Raw genomic sequence first — 21,108 nt, forward strand, 5'->3', positions numbered from 1 at the left:
TGACTAAGTCTCCTCAGTTCTCTGGCCCAAATGAGGGCCCGGAACACACAGGCACGTAGAGAGCCACAGCTAAAGCCAGGCTCCCAGCAGTCAGAGAACCTGCCCTGCACACACGCGCCCTGTCTGCATGTCCCGTCTCGCTCAACATCCACACGGGACTGATTCCTCAGGTGACTCAGACACTAGGTCCAACACTCACCTCCCGAGTTTCATCCAAGCAGCCATCCTCTTCCTCCTCTTCTCCACTGCTGCCTCTCAGCCAGTCACAAAGCCCTGCCGGTGCTGAGGACACCAGGCTGCTCTCAGAAGCAAGCAGGAGCCCCGCAAGCCAGAAGCCCTCCAAAGAGCAGGAGGGGCTATTTGGTTAAAAGGCATCATTGGATAGAGTAAGACCTTCTCTACTGTTCTCTTACCTCCCCATCTGTTGGCTGTTCCTTAAGTCCACTTCAAGAGTTTCATGATACTCATCCTCAAGCTTTGATCCTAATTAAGCAAATTAAATCATGTCTTCCCAAAGAGGTGGCTGTTACTTTAGTTTGACTAATCAACCAAACTGAGGAAGAGTCCCCAGTCCTTATGACAGGGGTGTCAGATTCATTGTCACCAGGGGCCACATCAGCCTTGCAGTTGCCTTCAAAGGGCCAAATATAATTGCAGCTCCTTAACAGTTAAGGAGTAGTTACATCTACACAATCCTAAAATTATTTCAGCCTGCCTTACAAGAATGACATTATAATCCTAATTTGGCTCAAATTACATGTATCGGCATAGGGAAAAAGACTGAGAAGTCCTACACAGGTCAAGAATGGTTACCTTTACATGAAATGATTATAAAAGACTTTTACTTTCTTCATAACCTATTTTCATCTTTTCCACGTATTACTTTGGCCATTAGAAAGTTGTTTAAAAATCAATAAAAGTAAATACCATTTGGAAATCTGTTTATCAACACTGACTACAAAGGTAAACGGCCCGCTTCTCCAACGAGCAGCCGCAGCACTCGTCACCCTTCCAGACAGACACCAGAGGGGCACTTTCCAGGGGCGCCGGGCGCCCCGCACAGAGCCGCTGTGCCCACACAGTGGCAACTGCTGTGCACTGTGAGGCTCAGTCCCTCCCACCTGTGCTTCCACAGCCAAGTAAGGGCGGCAAGGGCAGTGTCAGCCCTTGGCTTGAGAGCTTTCCAGCCCACCTTAGCTCCTGCTCCATTATTTGTTAATGGGGAAGTAGGAGAGTGAGGGGGGAGGGGGCGTGGCCATATTGCCTAAGGAAAGGAAGGAAAGAAATCACAGACAGTATTGGGTCAAAATCTCAGAAAGCAGGTCTTCAGTTTGTCCCAAGAGATTCCAGCAGGGGGCAGCAGGGCACTGTGAGCAGCAACAACCATCTGGTGTCACAAATGAAATGCCCCAAATCCCCACATCTGCAAGGGTCAAATCCTTTGCTGTCCCGGCTCTTAAGAATGCTGCACCCTTACACAGCAGCTCAGTAGAAAATGAGACTTCGAACAAGTAATGATTTGTCTCCAGGAAACCCACAATTAAACAGAAGACAAACCCAGAATTTATTCCAAGATTCTATTTTCTCAATTTAAAAAGTTTCAAATTCACCATTTACCTTTTTTTTTTTTTTTTAGTATTTTTACTGATCTATTGAGTTGTCCTGTTTCTTTTCTCCCCTTTATTCCCCTCTGCCCTACACCTCCCTCCCTCCATCATTCCCTGCACCTCCCCCAACCCCTTAGTTCATGTCCATGGATCGTACATGTAAGTTCTTTGGCTTCTCCATTTCCTATACTATTCTTAACCGCCTCCTACCTATTTTGTACCTACTATTTATACTTCTCATTCCCTGTACATTTACCCCCATTCTCCACTTCCCCCACCCCACTGAAAACCCTCCATGTGATCACCATTTCTGTGATTCTGTTCCTGGTCTAGTTGTTTGCTTAGTTTTTGTTTTTTAGGTTCAGTAGTTGTGAGTTTGTTGTCATTTTACTGTTCATATTTTTTATCTTCTTTTTCTAAGTCCCTTTAACATTTCATATAGTAAGGGCTTGGTGATGATGAACTCCTTTAACTTAACCTTATCTGAGAAGCACTTTATCTGCCCTTCCATTCTAAATGATAGCTTTGCGGGATAATCTTAGATGTAGGTCTTTGCCTTGTATGACTTTGAATACTTCTTTCTAGGCCCTTCTTGCCTACAAGGTTTCTCTTGAGAAATCAGCTGATAGTCTAATGTGAACTCCTTTGCAGATAACTGTCTTTTTCTCTTGCTGCTTTTCAGGTTCTCTCCTTATCTTTAATCTTTGGTAATTTAATTATGATGTGTCTTGGTGTGTTCCTCTTTGGTCCAACTTGTTTGGGACTCCCTGTGCTTCCTGGTCTTGCATGTCTACTTCCTTTGCCAGACTGGGGTAGTTTTCTTTCATTATTTTTTCAAATAAATTTTCAAATTCTTGCTCTTCCTCTTGTCCTTCTGGCACCCCTATGATTTGGATGTTGGAATGTTTGAAGTTGTCCCAGAGGTTCCTAAAGCCTCTCCTCATTTTTTTTTTTTTCTGAATTCTTTTTTCTTCCTTCTGTTCCAAATTGATTTGAGTCCCGGTTTCATCCCCTTCACTGTTGGATCCCTGTGTATTTTCCTTTATTTCACTTTTCATAGCCTTCACTTCTTCATTTTGCGTCCATACACAATCATTTCTGTGAGCTTCTTGATTACCAGTGTTTTGAACTCTGCATCTTATAGGTTGGCTGTCTCCTTGTTGCTTAGTTCTTTTTCTGGAGTTTTGATCTGTTCTTTCATTTGGGCCATATTTTGTTTGTTTGTTTGTTTGAGGGCACTTGTTATGTTGTAAGGGGTGGAGCCTTGGGTATTCGCCAGGTCGGGGCAGCCCATGTCGCTGTGTTGTGGCGCTGTCTGTGGGGGAGGGTCAGAGAAGGAACAATGCTGCTTGCTCTGCTCTCGCCCTGCTTTCAGTCACTTGCCCTGCTTCCCACAAGCAAACTGTGTCCTTTCAGGTGCTGATTTCCTGGTGGGTGGTTGGCTTAATTCACTCACTCTGACAGACTCTCCTATAAGATTGAAAGTTTCTGCCGCTGCCGCTACCCCCAAAGGTTTTATACAGCCAGAGGTTTTGAAGCTTTACTTCCCCGTGCTGGAACCCTGGGATGCATGGTCTGTGTCACTCCCCAGTTGTTCCTCCCGGTTTATCCGCATGCAAGTGTGGGACCGCCGGGTCTGCCAGCCACTGTCTTGCTGCGCATCCTCTCCACCTGGGCTGCCCGTCTCCACCCTTCCTATCCATCTGAATGAATGTTTCTTCTTTAACCCCTTGGTTGTCAAGACTCCTACACAGTTTGATTTCCTAGCAGTCCTGGTTTTTTGCTTTTAAATTGGTGGCTGTCCTTCTTCTGGTTGTGCGAGGAGGTGAAGTGTATCCACTTACGCCTCCATCTTGGCCAGAAGCCCACTTACCTATTTTGTATATTTATTTACATTTGGCTTTAATCCAAGAAGAATTTAAGGCAGCTTCACCAAGTCACAGGGTCTCCTAACTGCACAGGACAAAGGGAACTCCCAGTCTGTGCACATCTGCCCCAGGTATTAGGCCTATTTACTGACGAACATTTGTCTTAAGAGTTCATCAAAATGAAGAGGAATTTGATCTCAGGCTGAATTTGGAATGAAAGCCCAATAGCCTTGAAATGATGCCAAGAGCAAAAGCACGATTAGTAAAGCCCGGCTGGGTGGCTCAGTTGGTTGGAGTGTAATCCCGTGCACCAGAAGTTTGCAAGTTCCATCACAGGTCAGGGCACCCACCTATGCTGCACTGAATTCTCAGTTGGGGTGCATATGGGAAGCAACCAATCGATGTTTCTGTCTCACATCAATGTTTCTCTGTCCCTCTAAAATCAATAAAAACATTGAGGTTTATTTATTTAGAGAGAGAGAGAGAGAGAGAGAGGAATGGAGGGAGAAAGAGAGGCAGAGAAACATCAATGTGTGGTTGCCTCTTCAGCACCCCCCTACTGGGGATCTGGCCCACGACCCAGGCATGTGCCCTGACAGGGAATCGAACCAGCAACCTTTTGGTTCAGGCTGGTGCTTAATCCACTGAGCCACACCAGCCAGGGCAAAACATGGAGGATGTTTTGATTAGTGAAAGAGATTTTACAAAAAAGAACCGGTAGTAGGCGGCCGATGCTCTGGTTGTGACCCGGGTCTTAGTAACAGTTTGCCATGAGTTGGCCTCCTGACACCCAGACAAGCTACCACCCCACCTACCCCCCGGCAATCCGATCAAACTTGTCGGGTTCCTTCCATCTCAGATATGGGAACCTAAGAGGACTGTAGGGCCCTGCAGGGGGGAAAAAATGAAATGGGTTTTGTGCTTTGGGCCTGGTTGGGATATAAAGTTTGGCTGGGGAAAGCATTGAAATAATGAAGTGACTTTCACAGGGAAACCACATCTCTACCTGCAGAGTCTATTTCTGGCCTCAGTCTCTGGGAACTGGGGAGGGAGGCTGGAGGGTGATTTTCACAGGTTCTAGCTTAAACCCTTTCTTTAAACAAAAGCTGGAAGGGTCCAAAGGGCACCTGCTCAGCCCTCCCTGGAGACACCCCATTCAGCTGCATTTGAAGAGCTCTGGTCTGAAGCTTTGGACTGGCTTGAGCAACCCTGGAGGGGCGTCCACAGCCATTTTAGCCCCAGCGAGGCGCCACCCAAGACCACTTCAGAAAGGAACAGCACGCACGTTGTAGAGATGTCAGGCAAACACGAAGTATTCTGGTTTTAATCTTTACTTTCAATCCCCAACAATCTCTTTCCTTCTCATTACAAAAGTACTAAACAAACATGGCCAGAAGAGGGAAACTGACATCTGCAAACTGCCTCCAGCAGGCGTCTCAGTAATTCCATCACCAGCACCCACGTGTGCAAGGCACTGACACCAGGCAGACAGCCCTCAGGAATCAGAACTGCACCATAAATGCACCATCTTTTTATTTTGTATAAAAATGGTCGAACACGAAAAAAGCCAGCCCATGCGTCCACTTTATGCACTGGCACTCCCAGGGGCCACCTCCTCTGGCCAGACTGGAGGTCCAGCCCCCCGGAAGGGCAAGGCAGCGCAGCATCTCAGCAGTTCACGGACAGGACAGGGTGAATGTGGGGTGGGGTGGGGCGGACCAAGAGCATCAGGCTCCCCTGAACTTTCCCAGGCTCAGAGGTGTGGCTGCTGAGCATGGCTCCACCCCAGCAGCCAGGTGGCACGGCTGGTGCCTTCCTGTGCAAGCAAGGGCTGGCTCCTCCCCCAGGCTCACTGCAAGGTCCCTGTGCTTGTCTATCTAGGGAGCTGTGATTGAGTCCAGCAGCTGTCCAAAGCGTGTCACTCTCTGACATTATCATTTGCCCCCTCCAGCCCTTGAAGGAGAAGGAGCCGTCAGTCCACTGTGCCATTGTAGGATTTGTTAAATTTGTTGAAGGTGAAATCCACTGTGTGTGTGGAGATGGGCTTTCTGTACAGAGGGTTTGAAGCCTACAAACATGGAAGGCAGAAAGACATGTGTTAGTTGATTCATTCCAACACACACACACTCAGGGTGAGAAACCATTCCTGGGTCAGTCACCCGGGAAGGCGGCAGGCGGAGCACACAGGCGGAGGGGTGGATCGATCAGCTGCCTCTAACTCCTGTGCCCTGGGACAGTCCTGCCCCCTCTGAGCTTTCAGTCTCCATCTCTGAGATAAGGGCTGGGAGGTGGTCTCTAAAGTTCTTTCTACCTTTAACAGAAACTGGGGATTCAGGCAAGTAACTCCCTTATTCTGTGCTCAGTCCTTCGGGAGCATGCAGTTTGCTTGGGAAGACATGACTTACGCCTATGGATACTGTAACAGGCTCTAAGAACTTGAGGTCTTTTCCCGGGTCTGTTGTCTCTCTAAGACCACCCATACCCTGGGCTGAGGCTGTGCTGAGTACGTCTGCTCCATGAGTCCCCTGATTGGGGTCTGGTGCAGGGCTCTGCCGGGCCCTCTGTGCCCTGGGCCACACCCTTCTTGCCGTCCAGAACCAGGCACACACCACCTTTCAGGTTTTGCTCTTTGTTCTGAATGCCAAAGATATTAGTGGGCCTTTATCACTTGCTTGAACTCAACCAGACCTCTAAACTTGGGTTTTTTTTTCTAGTTTCAACTTCCCAATGGCTTACCATTTCATAGCGGGCCCTGGATCGCTCACTCTGGAACTTTGCAAACTCTCTGCGGTCGTGGATGGTGACAAGCAGCTTCCAGATAGCCAGGAGCGCCATCCCTATCAGAAGGATACTGCCAACCACGGCCAGGAGGATGGTCATGGCATTGGGAGCCGTTCCACACTCTGCAGGGGACCAGGAGGCACGATAAGCAAAGGCACCAGCATCAGCATACCCCTCCCATCCCCAACCTCAAGTGTATCTAAAATGAAAGGTACTTGTCTCGCCCAAAGCTCTTCCCACTACTCTCTCTTAGGCCCTCCCACTGCTTTGGGGAGACTTGCGGGGCAGGCAGGCATCCTCAGTGCACACGAAGTAAAAGGGTCCAAGAGGGATCGTGACAGTTCCAGTGAGTGTATGCAGAGTCTAGATGAGAACCTTGCCGGCTGTCCCACTTCCTCCCACGTGCCACATACATGGCTGCATCTCCTCAATTCGAGGCCCCCCCAACCCCTCGGCCTTCTTCAGCCTGGCCCAGTCCCCAGTGTAGGTTGCTGGACCGTGCCTCAGCTTCTTTGTAAATGGTTTCAGGAGCAGACTGGCCAGGCAGGAGGTCTCATGAAGCCGCTTCTGGCAGGGCTGAGCTAGGGGTCAGCCAACATTTGTAAGCCCTTAGTGTGGTGCCCTTTGGAGCAAATGTGTTTATTTTCAGAGAACTGCAAAGACAGTGCTTGGAAACAAAGCTTCATTCTTATAGGCACGTATCCTGGGCTGGTACCACACCTCCTCCTGCCTCTGCCCAGGGAAGGCATATTATGTGGCCTGGCCCAATTTGGAAAAACAGTTTGCAGCGCTGTGAATGAAAGAGATCACATCTTGTTCTGCTCCCTCTGCCCCCCTCCAAAGGAGAGTTAAAGAGGTCACACTAGAAACCTCAATGACTCCAAGGCCAAAGACCACTGGTCCCTCCCCGGGCAGGAAGCAGGAGGCAGAATGGTCTGTGTCTGGGTCAGAGCTGGGCCTCCTCAGTAGGAGCACAGCAGCACACAGGAACGTGTCCTTGGCACGCCCTCTGCCCTGTGGGACTCCACACTGGGAAGTGCAGCAGGCCAGACAGGGCCGGGAGGCTACCCAGATGCTCCCTGGCGCAAGTACTGCCTGCTCAGCCCTCAGCGTGCAGGCCCGCCCTGTGCACTCCTCGAAGAGCCCAAAGCTCCCCACCACTAATCTTTAGCTCTGCAGGGTAAGTACGTTCGGAGCTTACTTTCACCCTGTGCTCTCTCTCCTCCAACACGACACACCCCTCAGGGCAGGGCCCTGTCCTCTGACGCCCGTGTGCCCCAGAGCTGTGCCCCAGCAGTGGGGCCCCAGATATGCACCCATCTTCCTTCTGAACTCTAGGCGTCGGGGAGGGGTGGCCTTACAGCCTGATCTTTACAAGAAACTGTAACCTGCCTTCTCTGGAGTTTGGGAAGGGCAGCGAGGAGAGGACGGGTGGCAGGCCTAGAGCAGGGAGTGGCGTCAGGGGCCAAGCATCACCCACCTGGCTCCCTGAGGACCGTCAGGTTGGACTTCCCGCCGGGCAGCTCTGTGTAGGTGAAGAGCATGACACAGTCCTTGGCAGTTTTGTAGAAACAAAGCACAGCTTCCTGGTCGTCTTTCACTGGAAGGAAACCAAGCAGGAATGTCCTGGGGATGTCTCACCGGGCGAGGGGCCTAATGTCTCACAGAAGAAAGGGGGTGCAGAGGGGCTTAAGGGGGAGGCTGGTCCTTTAGAATTGAGTTTGGGTTTCTCACATCGAGAATGCAGGCCAAGGCGCTAGCTTTAGTTTGCTTTGGGGATATGAACCCCCTTGGATGGGAGGGACTGCTGTGGAAAGCAAGAGAGAATCTTCAAACTTCCAAAGTGTTTGCTGGGGTGAAGTTACACGAAAGCAAGCACCAGGTGGGGGGCGGGCCTGGCACCTGGAATTGCCTGTGGAGATTAAAGGCATGAAGAAAAGAGGAGCCACCCTGGAGCCCCTGGAGGCCGAGGCTGAGCACTGGCAGCGGTGGAAGCTCTTTCCTGGGAAGTAAAACCAAAAAGACCCACAAGGGGTTGAAGATATTTGGATAACAGATTGGTAGCCACAGTGGCACCTGCACCCCAAGACAAAGTAAGCCTGCGTGGGAGGCCTCACTCCTCACCTCCCCCATCCCCTGCCCATTTCCCTGGCTGCATGCCACAACCCCCACCCAGGCCTGACCTGCACCCCAGGGCTTCCCAGGAAAGGCTGAAACCGGTTTCTAGGAGGTGGGGGGCTATGGGAGAGTGTGAGTGCAAGGGGAGGAGAGGGGCGAGGAAAGGGCAGTCAGCACAGATGACAGTGCAGGTTCCTGTCAAGGCGGGAAATGCTCCCAGCTCTGGCCTTGTAACCCTGTTGTGCAAAGGAGTTTCAGCCTGGAACCAGATAAATCAGTGTGGCTTTCAAACATGAAGGCCTGGACTCAGCCCCCCACCCCCCAATCATAAGTCTGGTCTGGGTGAGTGTGAGCGTGTATGAAAAAAGTCACGGAGAAGGAAGAAGGGTAAGTGGTGAATTCAAACCGAAACTTTCTCTGTGAAGCAACTGCTTCGTCTCACAGGGACAGACAGACGCAGCTGTGCGTGAACAGCGCAGCTGCTCCGGCGCGTCAGTTACAGGGCCGTGGGCAGGCGCCGTCTCATCTTTTCTGTGCCCAGGTTAGGGGTGACTGCTCCAGATCTGCAGGCGCAAGTTCTGCCTTAAGCACCCAGGCAGAAACGGGCAGGAAAACGGGTATGAGAGATGGCCCTCAGCAAGCTCCCACTGGCCCCCGGGTCCAGCACATAGGCAATGCTCAATGAGTATGTTGGCTGCATATGTGACTCAACATATCAGGATCCGTGATTTGACCAGAGGGGTCAGTCAAGATCAGGGAGGCAGGAACAGGAAGTCTACAAAAAAGGCAAGTCAGGGCCAAGACAGACAGGTGGCTGGGCTAGGAGTGCGCAGCAGCTGGAGTCAGGGCCCGGCTGCCAGCAGGGAGCCTCAGATGCAGAGTCCCCTTCTGGGTCCACAGGCTCTTTCCCCCTCCACTTTAGCCATTTTAAAAGTGTACAACTCAGTAGTTCTAGTATATTTACAATGTTGTGTAGCGATTCATTCCTACTATCCAATTCCAGAACTTTTCCATCACTCCAAAGAGAAAGGCCATACATATTAGTAGTCAGTCTCTAGTCCATTTTCTCCTCATCCCTGGCAACTACTCTCTGTCTCTATGCTTCTGTCTACTCTGGGCGTGTCATATCAGTGGAATCACATGACACATGTTTTTTCTGTCCGGCTTCCTTCCCTCAGCATCATGTTTTCAGGGTGCATCCATGCTGTAGCACGTGGCAGTACTTCATCCTTTTTATGGCTGAGTAATATTCCACTGTGTGGATGGGCCACATTTTATTCTTCCATTCCTCAGTTCATGTACATTAGGTTATTCCCAACTTTTGACTATTATGAATAATACTGCTCGAACATTTAAGTGTAAGTTTTTGTGTCAACCTATGTTTTTAATTCTTTTCTGTATGCACCAGGAAGTAGAACTGCTGGATTGTATGGTGACTTTGTTTAAATTTGAGGAATTGCCAAACTGTTTTCCAAAGTGTCTGCTCCATTTGATACTCCCACCAGCAGTGTACGAGGTTTCCGACACGGAGTCACTCTGACTTGATGCAAATAGTGTTCCAGAGCAGTTCCAAACCCAGTGACATGCTCAGAAACTCCTCAGCCTGGACACCAATGGCAGCACTAGAAAAGACGTGGATGGAGCCCCAAGATGGTAAAAAGCAAACATTTTTGTCCCCTGTCTGAACCTCCTTGTGGGCTCATAGTCAGCAATGGACTTGTAGCCATTTGTGTCCAGAAGTAAAGGCAGAAGGAAGGAGGGGTGGTGTCAGACTGGAGTGGCTGGAGTGAGAAGAGCCTTAAGAGATAAGCTGCCGGACAAGACAGCAGAACACGGAGTGGGCAAGATCTGCGGGAATGGGAGAACCACCAGGGCATCACTCACTCCCGGATGAGAGCTCTGCTCTTTCTGATGCCTGAAGCACCGTGACAGCTGCACTGGGCAGAGCCCAAATGGTACAGACACTAGCTAGTTGTTCACTAGCCGTGGTTTCCCTGTTTCCTAGGTGCATGGCTGGACTGCATTTCCCAGCCACCCTTGCAGTTAAATGTGGATGAAGTTATGTGCACCACTTCCAGGCCTGGCCCATATAAACCTTCTTTTGTGGGCCTTTTGTAATCCTTCACTCTTTCCCCACTTGCCGACTGAGTGGAAAGGATTCTGAGGACCTTGAGGAGGGAGGAACCTCCACAGAGAAGGCACCTGGATTCTCGAATGACCACATGGAAGGCCTTGTCAACCAGGAGCATCTTCACTGGACTTTCAGTGAGTGATAAACTCACTTATGTTTTGTTAAGTCATTGAGGTTTGGAATTTGTTCATTATAGCAGCTAACGTTACTTATTCTAACTAATATGCTAACTTCAGAGAGAGCATGGGAGAAGACTGGGTTCCAGAGATGGGGCAGAAACTTATGCACGATGAGGCCTTACACCCTGGAGGGTCTGGAACCTGTACCGCAACACGGGCGCCCCGAGTCCTCTTGGGAGGCAGCAGTCAGACCAGGAACTTTGAGGTCATGCTTCCTAAGCCAAGGCTACAACCGCCCTCCTCCCCACCAAGCGGCCCTGAAGATCACCCCACAGGAAGAAAGTCTCTAAGCATCTGTAAGATCCAAAAGGGGACAGCTGCCCAGGGCTGTCCCGGCACACTCACCAATGGTGTCCACCCACGTGATCACCTCATCCTTGCACAGGTTTTGGCAGGTCTGGTTGTCAGCCGGGCTCCTTGAGTGAAGCAACAAGCACTCGACACAATCCCTTTGGAAAAGAGGCAATAAATGTGGGTGTTTGATGCCGTGTAGTGGCTCCACACACATAATGCGCTCCCAACAATGCAGACCCAGCCCTCCTGAGGGCCCCGAAAGCTTTAACTTCTGCCCGTCTTCAGATGTTTGGCTTCAGAGAATGTTTCTACTCCACCCTTCCTGTGGCTGTTATGCAGGGAAGCCTCCGGTTCTTGGAGGAACGTGTATGAGTTTAGAGCCACATCTGATCTACATGTCAAGTTGCAGGTTGGAGTCCTTTCAAACTGTGACGAGGAGACCCCAAACCACCTGCACTGTGGTGCATCAAACACCTAACAGGCATCTGCTCCAAGCAATTAGTTTCCAAGTGATAAAAACTGTGACCCCAGCCTTGGAGAGGGGTCGTCACACCCCATGGCCAGTGGGTGATGAGCCCACATTGCCCCAGTTCCCAGGATTCTCCCCACGCCCTGGTCACCACAGGGCAGGGCTCTCAGCCCTCCTCCTGCACATTAGACTCTCCAGGGGGCTGTGAGGACAGGACACCCTGCCTGGGCCACCCAGCCCATGGAATCACGTTTCTAGGGCAGAGCCTGGGCGCCCAGGAGTCAGATAACCCAGTGAGGGCTGAGAACCACTGCCCTGGAAGCTTGCAGGCCCTCACCCCCTTCTCCCTTCCTAATGGAGCTCACCTGGCGGGCCCCGGGGAGCCTGCTGTCCACTCCCCTATTAGTTAAGCCACACTAAACTCTTGTAGAGGCCACAGGGTGGCAGCCCTCTTCCAGGAAACCCACATCTCAACGGGCGCCTTCTGGAGAAAATGGGTGAGCAACCATGAAGAGACACTCTGAGCCTCTTTCCTCCTACCTCAAACTGACAGTTTAAACCAGATATTGTGCGACTTGCTTAATTAAAATGCTCAATTAATAATCAGTATTTATGCTTTCCATAGTCAAAACCAGGCCCCAGGAATTCTCCATCCACCTTTAGTTACATGAGGGAGAATATGACTCCTCAGGCTGCCAGAGAAGCTAAGCTTTCACTAAGGGTCCATGAAGCTTGCTGAGGAGGGAGAAGAGCCCTGACCCCTCTGGGGGACTGTGGGGTGGAAGGGGGAGCTGAGATGGGATGGTGAGAAATCAACTCCAGGGAAGAGTGGGCTGAGGCCAAACAACAAGCTGACTATAAATTTTCAGGGACTTTGTGAAGCAAGGAAGTGAGAGCCCCCAAAGCATGGGCTTCCTCAGGAAACTGGGTTAGAACTCAAGACCCAAGTGTGCTGGGAAGGCCCTGGGCTCCCTGCAGCTGCGCACTGGCCCCGCGTGCAGGGGAGTGAGCTCACAGAGCCTGAGTCACATGGGGGCAGCTGCCCCACAGGCCTGTGAGGCCAAAGGGACTATGTGTCTGGAAAGCTCCCTACCATGGTATAGAGGGTGTATGACCACAGTGCCTCACCTTTACTGTCATCATCCATCTCTTAATTCCTTGAGATTAAGAGGCCAGGGCAGAAACCGTGGACTGGAACATCAGAGCTGGAAGGGAGCTCAGAGAGCATTATGTCAAGCTCCCTTAGTTTACAGATAAGGGAAATGAGGCCAAAGAGAAGTCAAGGGAGCTGGATCCAGCACCCAGGTGCCCATCTCTCAGACAACCTCATTCCCAAATCCTGACTCTACTTTCTGACCATTGAGGAGGAAAGAACAAGTGAGTTGCTCATGAAGAAGTGGATAAGCTTTTCTTAAGAGAGTTCTCATATGCTTAAGAGCTCAACTATTCCAGAACAGGCCACAAAAACCCCACTCTCCTGGGAATGACTTCATGGAAACATTCTGGAGTTACAAGCAAGCTGGTGATGTTTGCATTTCCCCTGAGACCAGAACTCAAAGGGCATGTGAGTGAGGCCTGGCTGTGGTCCAGGAGGGGGTGGCTCCAGCTCCGGTCATTCCCACTGACCCAGCCCCTCACCCTCCCTCCAGCCCCCTGCATCAACACACTGTGAAGAAGGGAGGCTGCTTCAGGTCTCAGCTGGGATCCACTGTGCCCCCCACCTGCACCTCCTGTTGTCATTAGACCACAGAGACACTTCTAGGAAACATCCTAATTATCCACACGGACATACCCGTCTAACTTGTGTGATTTCATGTACCGGGGTGAAACTTGTGATGGATTGTCGTCACGTATTAGAATAAGCCTGGTCTTTCATACAAACAAGGTGCTGAGAGAGACTGCCCAGCATCAGTTAACTGAAATCAGCTGAAGCTGAGGTGAACTCACCCAAGGTGAAGGGTGTGTGTGGTTAGTTCTAGAAAGTAGAGATCGGCTGCTCTGAACCCCAGGGGAAAGGACAGAAGGCATTCATAAGGTGGCTCTCGGCAAAGCAGCAAGTAGAAAAACAGACTGATATAAGTCACTATCAAAGGGACTTTGTTTAAAAAAAAAAGTTGCAACTAGGCCATGAAGGAGAGAGAGGGTCAGAGAGGTCAGACAGTGAGACGGGGCTGCAAGGTCCCTCACGGCATCTCTTCGCTCTCCTCAATCCCTGGGTTTTGCTGAACAGATAATAAATTATCAAGTCTACGTCTTCTGGGAAGTTAATGCTTTAAACATTTAAAGCTAGGACTGTCTCCCCATGGGACCTTTTAACTAACCTACGCCAGTCCAGAAGAAGGGATGAAATGGGTTCGATCTACTTTTATTGATTCCACGTGTGTTGTCCTAGCTTGGCCCCACCCCCACTAACTCCATGTGCTGCAAGCACTGGGAACATACACTCAAGGGGCTCTGCTGGTGGGGAGGGTACCCCCTCCAACATAAAACGGGCAGAACGTCTGTGATTCCATGCTCGGGGGCCACGGCTTTTTGGGCTCCAAATCCAGGATCCTAAGCCCCACCCCTGAGTTGTTTCTCTGAATTTCTGTTGTTCCTCCACTCTGAGCAGGTCTGAAGTGGGTCTGTTTTTCTTCTCCCTGACTCTCCCCAGTTCCCCTCCAATTACACAAAATAAAATCTGGCCCTGTCTATCTTGTCTCTTGATCTGCAGCCAGCTTCCAATTACCCGCGCCTGGACTGCCCGTGGCCAGCGTCCAACCACGGGTCCTGCCACCCAGCGCTTTTTTGAGCACGGACCGACCGGCAGCCACGGCGGGCTCGGGAGTGTGAACTCATTTCATTATCAGCCCAAGCCAGACGTTTGTGGGGAAATCTGCCAAGAGAAAATCACACACTTGTGCTCCCCAACTGAAGAGAAAGGCCGCCTGCGTTATTATTTGTTTCTGATTACCTGTGCCTCTGCTACCCTTCCCGCTGGCCCCTGAGCGTGGATGGCGACCACAGGGCCTTTTCTCTAGGAAAATGCAAGAGAAACTGTCCTGCTTTCCTGACGGCGGGACAGCTCCTTGCACTCCCTCGCACTGGCACTCGCGTGGGCAGTGTAAAGAGCAGAGCTGTGGGGGGGTCAGCCCGGGGAGCGTGACCCGGGGACTGAGTCAGGGAAGGCCGGTGCCGGGTCCACACAATCTGTGTATTCATCAGCCGCACGGAGCTGGCACTCCATGGTTTGCATAAATGGAGCAGAAAATTCAACAGCCACGGCGGTTTGTTTTTGGCGTGCCTCATCTAGGCCGGGTGCCCTCCTACCCCCATGTACCTTCTGATTATGTTTTGTTTAAAGCAGCATTTCCCAGACTGTGTCCTGTGAAACATGGTTTGGGAGATGTTAAATTGGCGGGGCGGGGGACGTGTATCAAATGCCTTTGAAGGACAGAGGTACCCTAGATCCCCTTCTGAAATACTCAAAAGCCCAATAAACGCTCTGAGAAGATGTTATTTTAGTACAGAAACCAGTTTAATTTCATGTAACTCAGTAATCTTTTAATTTCTAAATTTGTCAAGCAATTAAATAACTGTCTTGGTTTTTTTCTCGGTTTTATTTTCTTACAAAATCCCCATGGAACCAGAATCTCAAAGATGCTATTTTAGTTAATATTAGTAAGACTTCTGCTCCCCAGCAACACCGGGAAGATATTGACCGGGGGGGGGGGGGGGGGGGGGGGGGGGGCGGCTGGGGAGCGACAGGCAGGCTGGGCGGACTGGCTAGAAGCCAGGCCTGGCCCGGGGAAGAAGCAGGAGGCAGGGGAGGTCTTGGGGTGGGGCCCGTACCTCTTGGTGCTGCAAGCATCTGGGCAGGTTGGGCACTTCTCACAAGTCTCCCCAAAGGCTCCCGGCTCTGTGCACTGGCACTGCCCGCAGACGCAGTGCCCACGGTCACTGCAGACCTGGCCATCCTTGCCCCGGCACGTGCTGATGTCTGTTGAGCAGTTACAGTTGTCCCCGACATAACCTGCATGGCACTTGCATTCTCCGCAATGACATTCACCATGTCCTAAAAGGACCACACAGCACATTAGCACCTGCCTGCATGAGTACATCCGCGCCCACCCATGCCCGCATGTGCCAGGCACCAGGGACCTGACAGAATGAGCTGCTGCACCCTCAGAGGCCGTTTGGGCAGACAGAGAGGACCCTGTGCCGATGGAGTGACGGCAAGGGCTCAGGCAGCTGGTGTGGCTGGGCCGGGTCTGGGGCCGTGCTCAGGCTGGCCCATGTCTAATCCCCAGAACCTGTGAACCTTATCTCACATGGCAAAAGAGACTGCAGAAGCAACTGAATGAAGGATTGTGAGGTGGGGAGATTCTCCTGGATTATCCAGTGGGCTCTAAATGCCACTGGGAAGGTCCTTATAAGGGGAAGGCAAAGGGAGATGGGACAACAGAACCAAGATACTGTGCTGCTGCCTTTGAAGACGGAGAAGGAGACCTGTGGCCAAGCAACGCTAGCAATGCAGCTCCAGAAGAGGGAAAGGCGGGGACACAGGTGCTCCTCTGGGGCCTCCCCAAGAGCCTCTGAAGGGGTGCTGCCACCTTGACCTTGGCCCAATAAAAATGATCTCAGCTCTGACCTCCAGAGCTGTAAGAATAAATTTGTGTTATTTTAAGTCACTAAATTTGTGGGAATTTGTTACCACCACAATAGGAAACTAGCACCACTGTCACCCCTGGGCCTCAGTGAGATGCTCTTGGCCAGATCTCTCGCTCTGGCCCTGGCCCGGCAGCCCAGAGTGGGGAGACTGCGGAGCAGGCACAGGGACAGTGGTGGTTAACACTGACCAGCGCTCACTACAGATGTGTCGGGCTCCACAGCATCAACACGACAACATCTTACGGCTGTCAGAAGGTAGGAATCACCACCATCTTCACTTCCCAAGTGATGAAAACGAGACACAGAAAGAGCGGGTTGGTGCAGATCCTGTGTCCAGCAGCCCTCAAGCTAGGACACGAAATAGGGAGTCTGGTTCCAGGACGGTGGTCTGAACTCCAGGATCCATGGCCTCCCGGGAGAAAAGAGCACAGAGCAGGCCTGAGCCAAGATGAGAACCAGCCAAGGGCTGCCTGCTCCCTGTTGCAATGAGGGACCCCGGCCGGGGCAGGGGCTGGGTGTCCCCTCAAGACTCAGCAGGCGTAACGGGCAGGGAAGAGCTCAGCCCAGGGGTCAAGTGTGAACTGTGCACCAGGCACGTGTGTGTGTGTGTGTGTGTGTGAGTGCATGCACATGTGAGCATGCACACTAGGCACGTGAGAGTGTGACTGTGCATGTGCACCAGGCGCACGTGTGTGCATGTGTGCGTGTGCACCAAGCACATGTGTGAGTGGGTGGGTGGGCACGTGATGGGCAGGGCAAAACATGGAGACATCATCTGCCAAGGGGGCCCGGAGCCTGGCAGTTAGTGGATTCTTAATTCTGTACACTAACAGAGGCTGCAAGCAGGGCTATAAATGGCACTTAATTGAATTTGTATTCACCGAGCACCCACTTACACACGAGCAGGAGACTGGACAGGTGTGGATGGGTGGGAGCCTTGCATTTCACTCCCACACCTGAGTCACTTGGCCTGGGGGGAGGATCCCACACCTTCTGTGAGACCACCATTGAGAGTGACCCACAGTTCAGATCAGGACCTAACTTTGGAGAGCCTCTCACCACCACTTACTTCCTGCTCCCTTCCCCGCCCCCCACCCCCCAGCTCTATAGTGCAGAGAGGCCATGTGGAGCAGCCAGGCCTCCCAACCCTCCCAGGGCTCAGAGCCACAGCAGACTAGGCAGGGCGAGGGCCCCTCCCACCTCCCAGGCAGCCCAGGGGGGACACAGGGCAGCTCTGGGGGAGATGAGGAAAGCCAGGCTGCCACAAGGAGCGGGTGACCCATAAGCCCCAGGAGACAGCAGTACCCCGCTTGGGGCTATGGGGGAGGGTGGACTGCAGCCTCTCCTCTCCACCAGTCTGTGAACAGCACAGGTTTGAAGCACAGGTTTCAAGCCCCACCCCCACCCCCCACAGGCAGGAAACCACGCCCCACAGGAAGTCTTCCCAAATCAAATGGTTCCAGTTGCAAAATTCCCTCACTCTCCAGCCTCAGGGACCTTACTGGTCAAGAGCCTGTTTTAAATTAACATGGTGCACTGTCAGGAGTAACTCCCCCACCACCACCCCTGACATTCTATTATGAAACTCTCTGAACCAGCAGTCAAGTTGAAGAAATTGTCCAGGGAACATTCATGTACTCACCACCCACATTCCTCCACTAGCATGTTACCTGCTCCTTCATCCCGTTTCTATCCAGCCCTTGGTCCACCCATCAAAATGGAGAGACACTCAAAATGCACTTTGAAGTACATTTTTAAAAACATGCATGCACACAGTACAGACATCAGTGCTCTGGGGGGCAGGTTATAGCTCCGGCTTGTATTACCACGTCACCCCGTAAAGCAAAAGTACAAAAAGTAAAAGGCATGGTCAGGGCCGCACTTACGAGCAGCACAAGGTGGTACTGAGGCCAGAGATCCTGATTTGCTTGACATGGTGGTGTTTTTCTTCCTACTTGAATTGTTTTTGGGAGCGCTATCAAATTATCCAGCTATAACCTGACACAATATTCCACAGTGTCAAAGACTTGGAGAGGAAGTAGTACAATATTTTGTGGAAGAGTTGGGTGTTGGGTGAAGCGTGTGTGCTGAAGGGAGAATCTGCTCCTCCCACCACGGGGGCTGGACCTCTCGGTGAAAATGAGGGAGAACCAGGCAGGCTGCCTGCTGCTCTGTGCTTTCCGCCAGGACGGCTGATCAGCAAGTAAACCCAGCTGCTCTGGGTACATCCGACACTGTGCAGGCCCGAGTGCTCCAAAACCCAGCCCAAGGCCAATGCAGGTGAGCGTGCCCCAGGTCTGGGGGGTCAAGTACAGAGTCAGGAAGAGTCCAGGGCAGGGCATAGTGGGAGCTGAGGATTCTCCGAAAGTCACCTGGGAACAGAACAGGCCTCACCGCCAGAGCCATAAGGTGTTTCCCGAAAGCCTCCACGACGCCAGAGCACAGCAAAGACATAAGAGCAGCATGCAAAGAACCTGGAAGGCGGACGGAGCACCCAGCCCCAGTCCTCTTCATTGGGGTGGGCAAGCAAGTGGGAGTCACTGAGAACATCAGCAAACTCTTACCTGCAGAGACTGTGACCCCAAATATTTGATAATTCCAAAGCAAAGTTGCATCAAGCCAAAACTAGTAAATAAACTCTGGGCTCTTCCTGAACTTTCGTCCTCGGTGACACCCTTGACAGGTCTGCTTTAGTTTGCAGAACGTTTGTCACCTTTCAAAGACAGCTGGAAGCAGCTTCAGCAAAGGTGAGGCGCGCGCCACCAACGCCTGTGGCTGGCAGGGCTGTCGAGTGCGGGGAGCCTGCCCTGCAAGCAGGTCCTTCCAACTCGTGAGAGCAGCACATCCTGGTTTAAAGCTTCCGAGTCTCCTTGGGAAAGCATGGGCCACACAGAGGGTCTGGCCACATCGTATCCTACTCCCACTGTCTCAGGTCTTGCAGCTGGGCCTCAACCTGCCCTTCCCTCAACCTGCACGGAGATTTCTCACACCTTCTGGTCAATCCTCCGTCTCTCCTAGCACCCTAAGGAACACACGCTGTTAAAATGACGAGGGTCATTTGGCACTGTCCCAAGGACCAATGGCGGGTCAATCACCAGTGAAACTGAACGGAAGACGGGGCCGCGACCCTGGCCCACAACACAGAGGCCTCCAGCGTGGTGACCATCAAAGCTGAGCTCGTTCAGACTGCCGCCCGAGCACCTGGGCAAAGTGAGCTCGATCTGTGATGCCTGTTTAACACTGTACAGACCTAAACATATTTTCATTACACGCAGATAGGGGTATTGAAGGGCATGTGAAAGCACTTTGTAAGCTGTGAATTGCTACATGTGCAAGTTATTATTAGCACTACCTTTGTTAGGGTGATTGATAGCTAAGTGGACAGGAAGTTGTAAATGTGTCTATTTATACAGAATTCAGCTCTACAGAATTCAACTGCTTTCCTTCAGCACAACAGTGCTTGGTGTGGGCTGGGGGCCAAGACACAGCCCCTTGCCTTCTTTCATAAAATAGAAAGCCAGCTATCTAGAGGAAGAGGTGCCCCTGAAGTAGGCTGAGGGAAGGAGCCGAAGGAAAGGAGGGAGAGGAACCAGTGGCCTGGAAGCCAAAAGGGATGTGCAAGGCAGCCTGGCATGCGCTCTGCAGGGGCCGCGGAGGGCTGTTCCTGCGGGGGCTCCTGGGTTTCGTCACAGTCCACAGAAACTCGAGGTAGGATGCAGCTGGTAGGGGGTGAGGAAGTGGTGACAGGTGGCACAGGCAACTCCACAAGTGATCTGGTTGTGCAGGGGCAGGAAGCGATGAGGAGGAAGGGTGGGATTTTGAAGATGGGAGACATTTGAGCATATTTCTGATTACAGAAGAGATCCAGAAGAAAGTTTGGGGGGAAACAGAACAATCAAGTGAATGGCAAACTCTACAGAAATCCCAGCAGAGAGAAAAGGAGAGGACGAGCTAAAGGGTGCCGGTGGCTGTGGCCAGAGGGAGATGCTCGTTTTCAGTTCCAGCAGTGGAGTTCAAGGTCATGCAATCAGCTGCATGAAAGGCTACTGTGCTGCGCTGGAACCAAGTTCAAATTTGTCCCCTATTTGTTATATCACCTCGGGCAAGTCACTAAGTCTGTGTGATGATCTGTGCCCTCATCTGTCAGTGGGGACAATGCCTTCCTCGCGGGGATGCTGTTAGAAATCTGGGCACTACCGTGAGCACAGGTCCTCACCCGGCGGCCAGCACACGAGGGCGCCCAGGACGTGTTCGCTGGAATTGCGGGGACTGTCGCCGAAGCTGAGCCGTTAGGAACTCGTAGACAGCGTGTGGGGCAGCTCGCCACAAGGGACCGCAGTAGACAGTGGGACTTGGGGGACAGGAGGTGTGAGGTGGAATGTAGGGATGACCAGGAGGCCAGTAAGTGACAAACAGGGAAAGGTCGAGGGCTATGCCAGGAGCCAGGCAAGCGCTGACTAGGGTGTGGGAGGAGGCCAGCATCCCCCAAAGTGCCCCCAGCGATGTTCTTAGGGACCACCAGTTTCAGGAAAAGGAGGGGGCAGAGGTTTCTACAAGCTAAGAATGAAGAGGAGTCTGTTAACCCCAAAACACGGAGGGTGAAGATCAAAGCTGGGATATAAGGACCCATTCAGGAAATGGGGCTGTCGGGTGTAGCGGTTGGTGCGCGATGCCTGGGCCCAGAAGGGGCCGGCCTCCTGAGTCTGCTTTTTGCCAGCAGGGATGCTTAACTCCACTGTATCTTGGCTTCTTCATTTTTAAAACGGGGCTAATAAAAATGTCCCCCCTGCAGGGTTGTTGTGTGAGTTAAACCACTCAATCCACATGAAGCACTTGATGTTCCGCACGTAGTCAGTACTCGATGAATGCCGGATGTCTCCATCTCCATCTCCATCACCACCACCACCACCACCACCACCACCACCATCACCACCATCATCATCATCATCATCATCATCATCGTTACTATGGGAGTGAGGGGAGTGGAGAAGGGGAGGGGAAACACTTTCTG

At 51.8% G+C, this 21,108-nt stretch overlaps 1 protein-coding gene across 2 annotated transcripts in view; it reads right to left on the bottom strand.

The window, feature by feature from the left end:
- Positions 1 to 4,991: 4,991 nt before the first annotated feature.
- Positions 4,992 to 21,108, bottom strand: part of ITGB5 (integrin subunit beta 5) — a 110,605-nt gene continuing 94,488 nt past the window's right edge. For both annotated transcript variants that reach the window (XM_024578147.4, XM_053918469.2), the window contains 5 exons: positions 15,279 to 15,501; positions 11,030 to 11,133; positions 7,737 to 7,856; positions 6,212 to 6,378; positions 4,992 to 5,543 (listed from right to left, as the gene is read on the bottom strand). In XM_024578147.4, the coding sequence (XP_024433915.1) occupies positions 5,448 to 5,543; positions 6,212 to 6,378; positions 7,737 to 7,856; positions 11,030 to 11,133; positions 15,279 to 15,501 (710 nt within the window). In that variant the 3' untranslated portion in view covers positions 4,992 to 5,447. The remainder of the gene's footprint in view (positions 5,544 to 6,211; positions 6,379 to 7,736; positions 7,857 to 11,029; positions 11,134 to 15,278; positions 15,502 to 21,108) is intronic.

This window comes from Desmodus rotundus, chromosome 2 (assembly GCF_022682495.2).
Source record: "Desmodus rotundus isolate HL8 chromosome 2, HLdesRot8A.1, whole genome shotgun sequence".
Classification (NCBI taxonomy): Eukaryota; Metazoa; Chordata; class Mammalia; order Chiroptera; family Phyllostomidae; genus Desmodus; species Desmodus rotundus.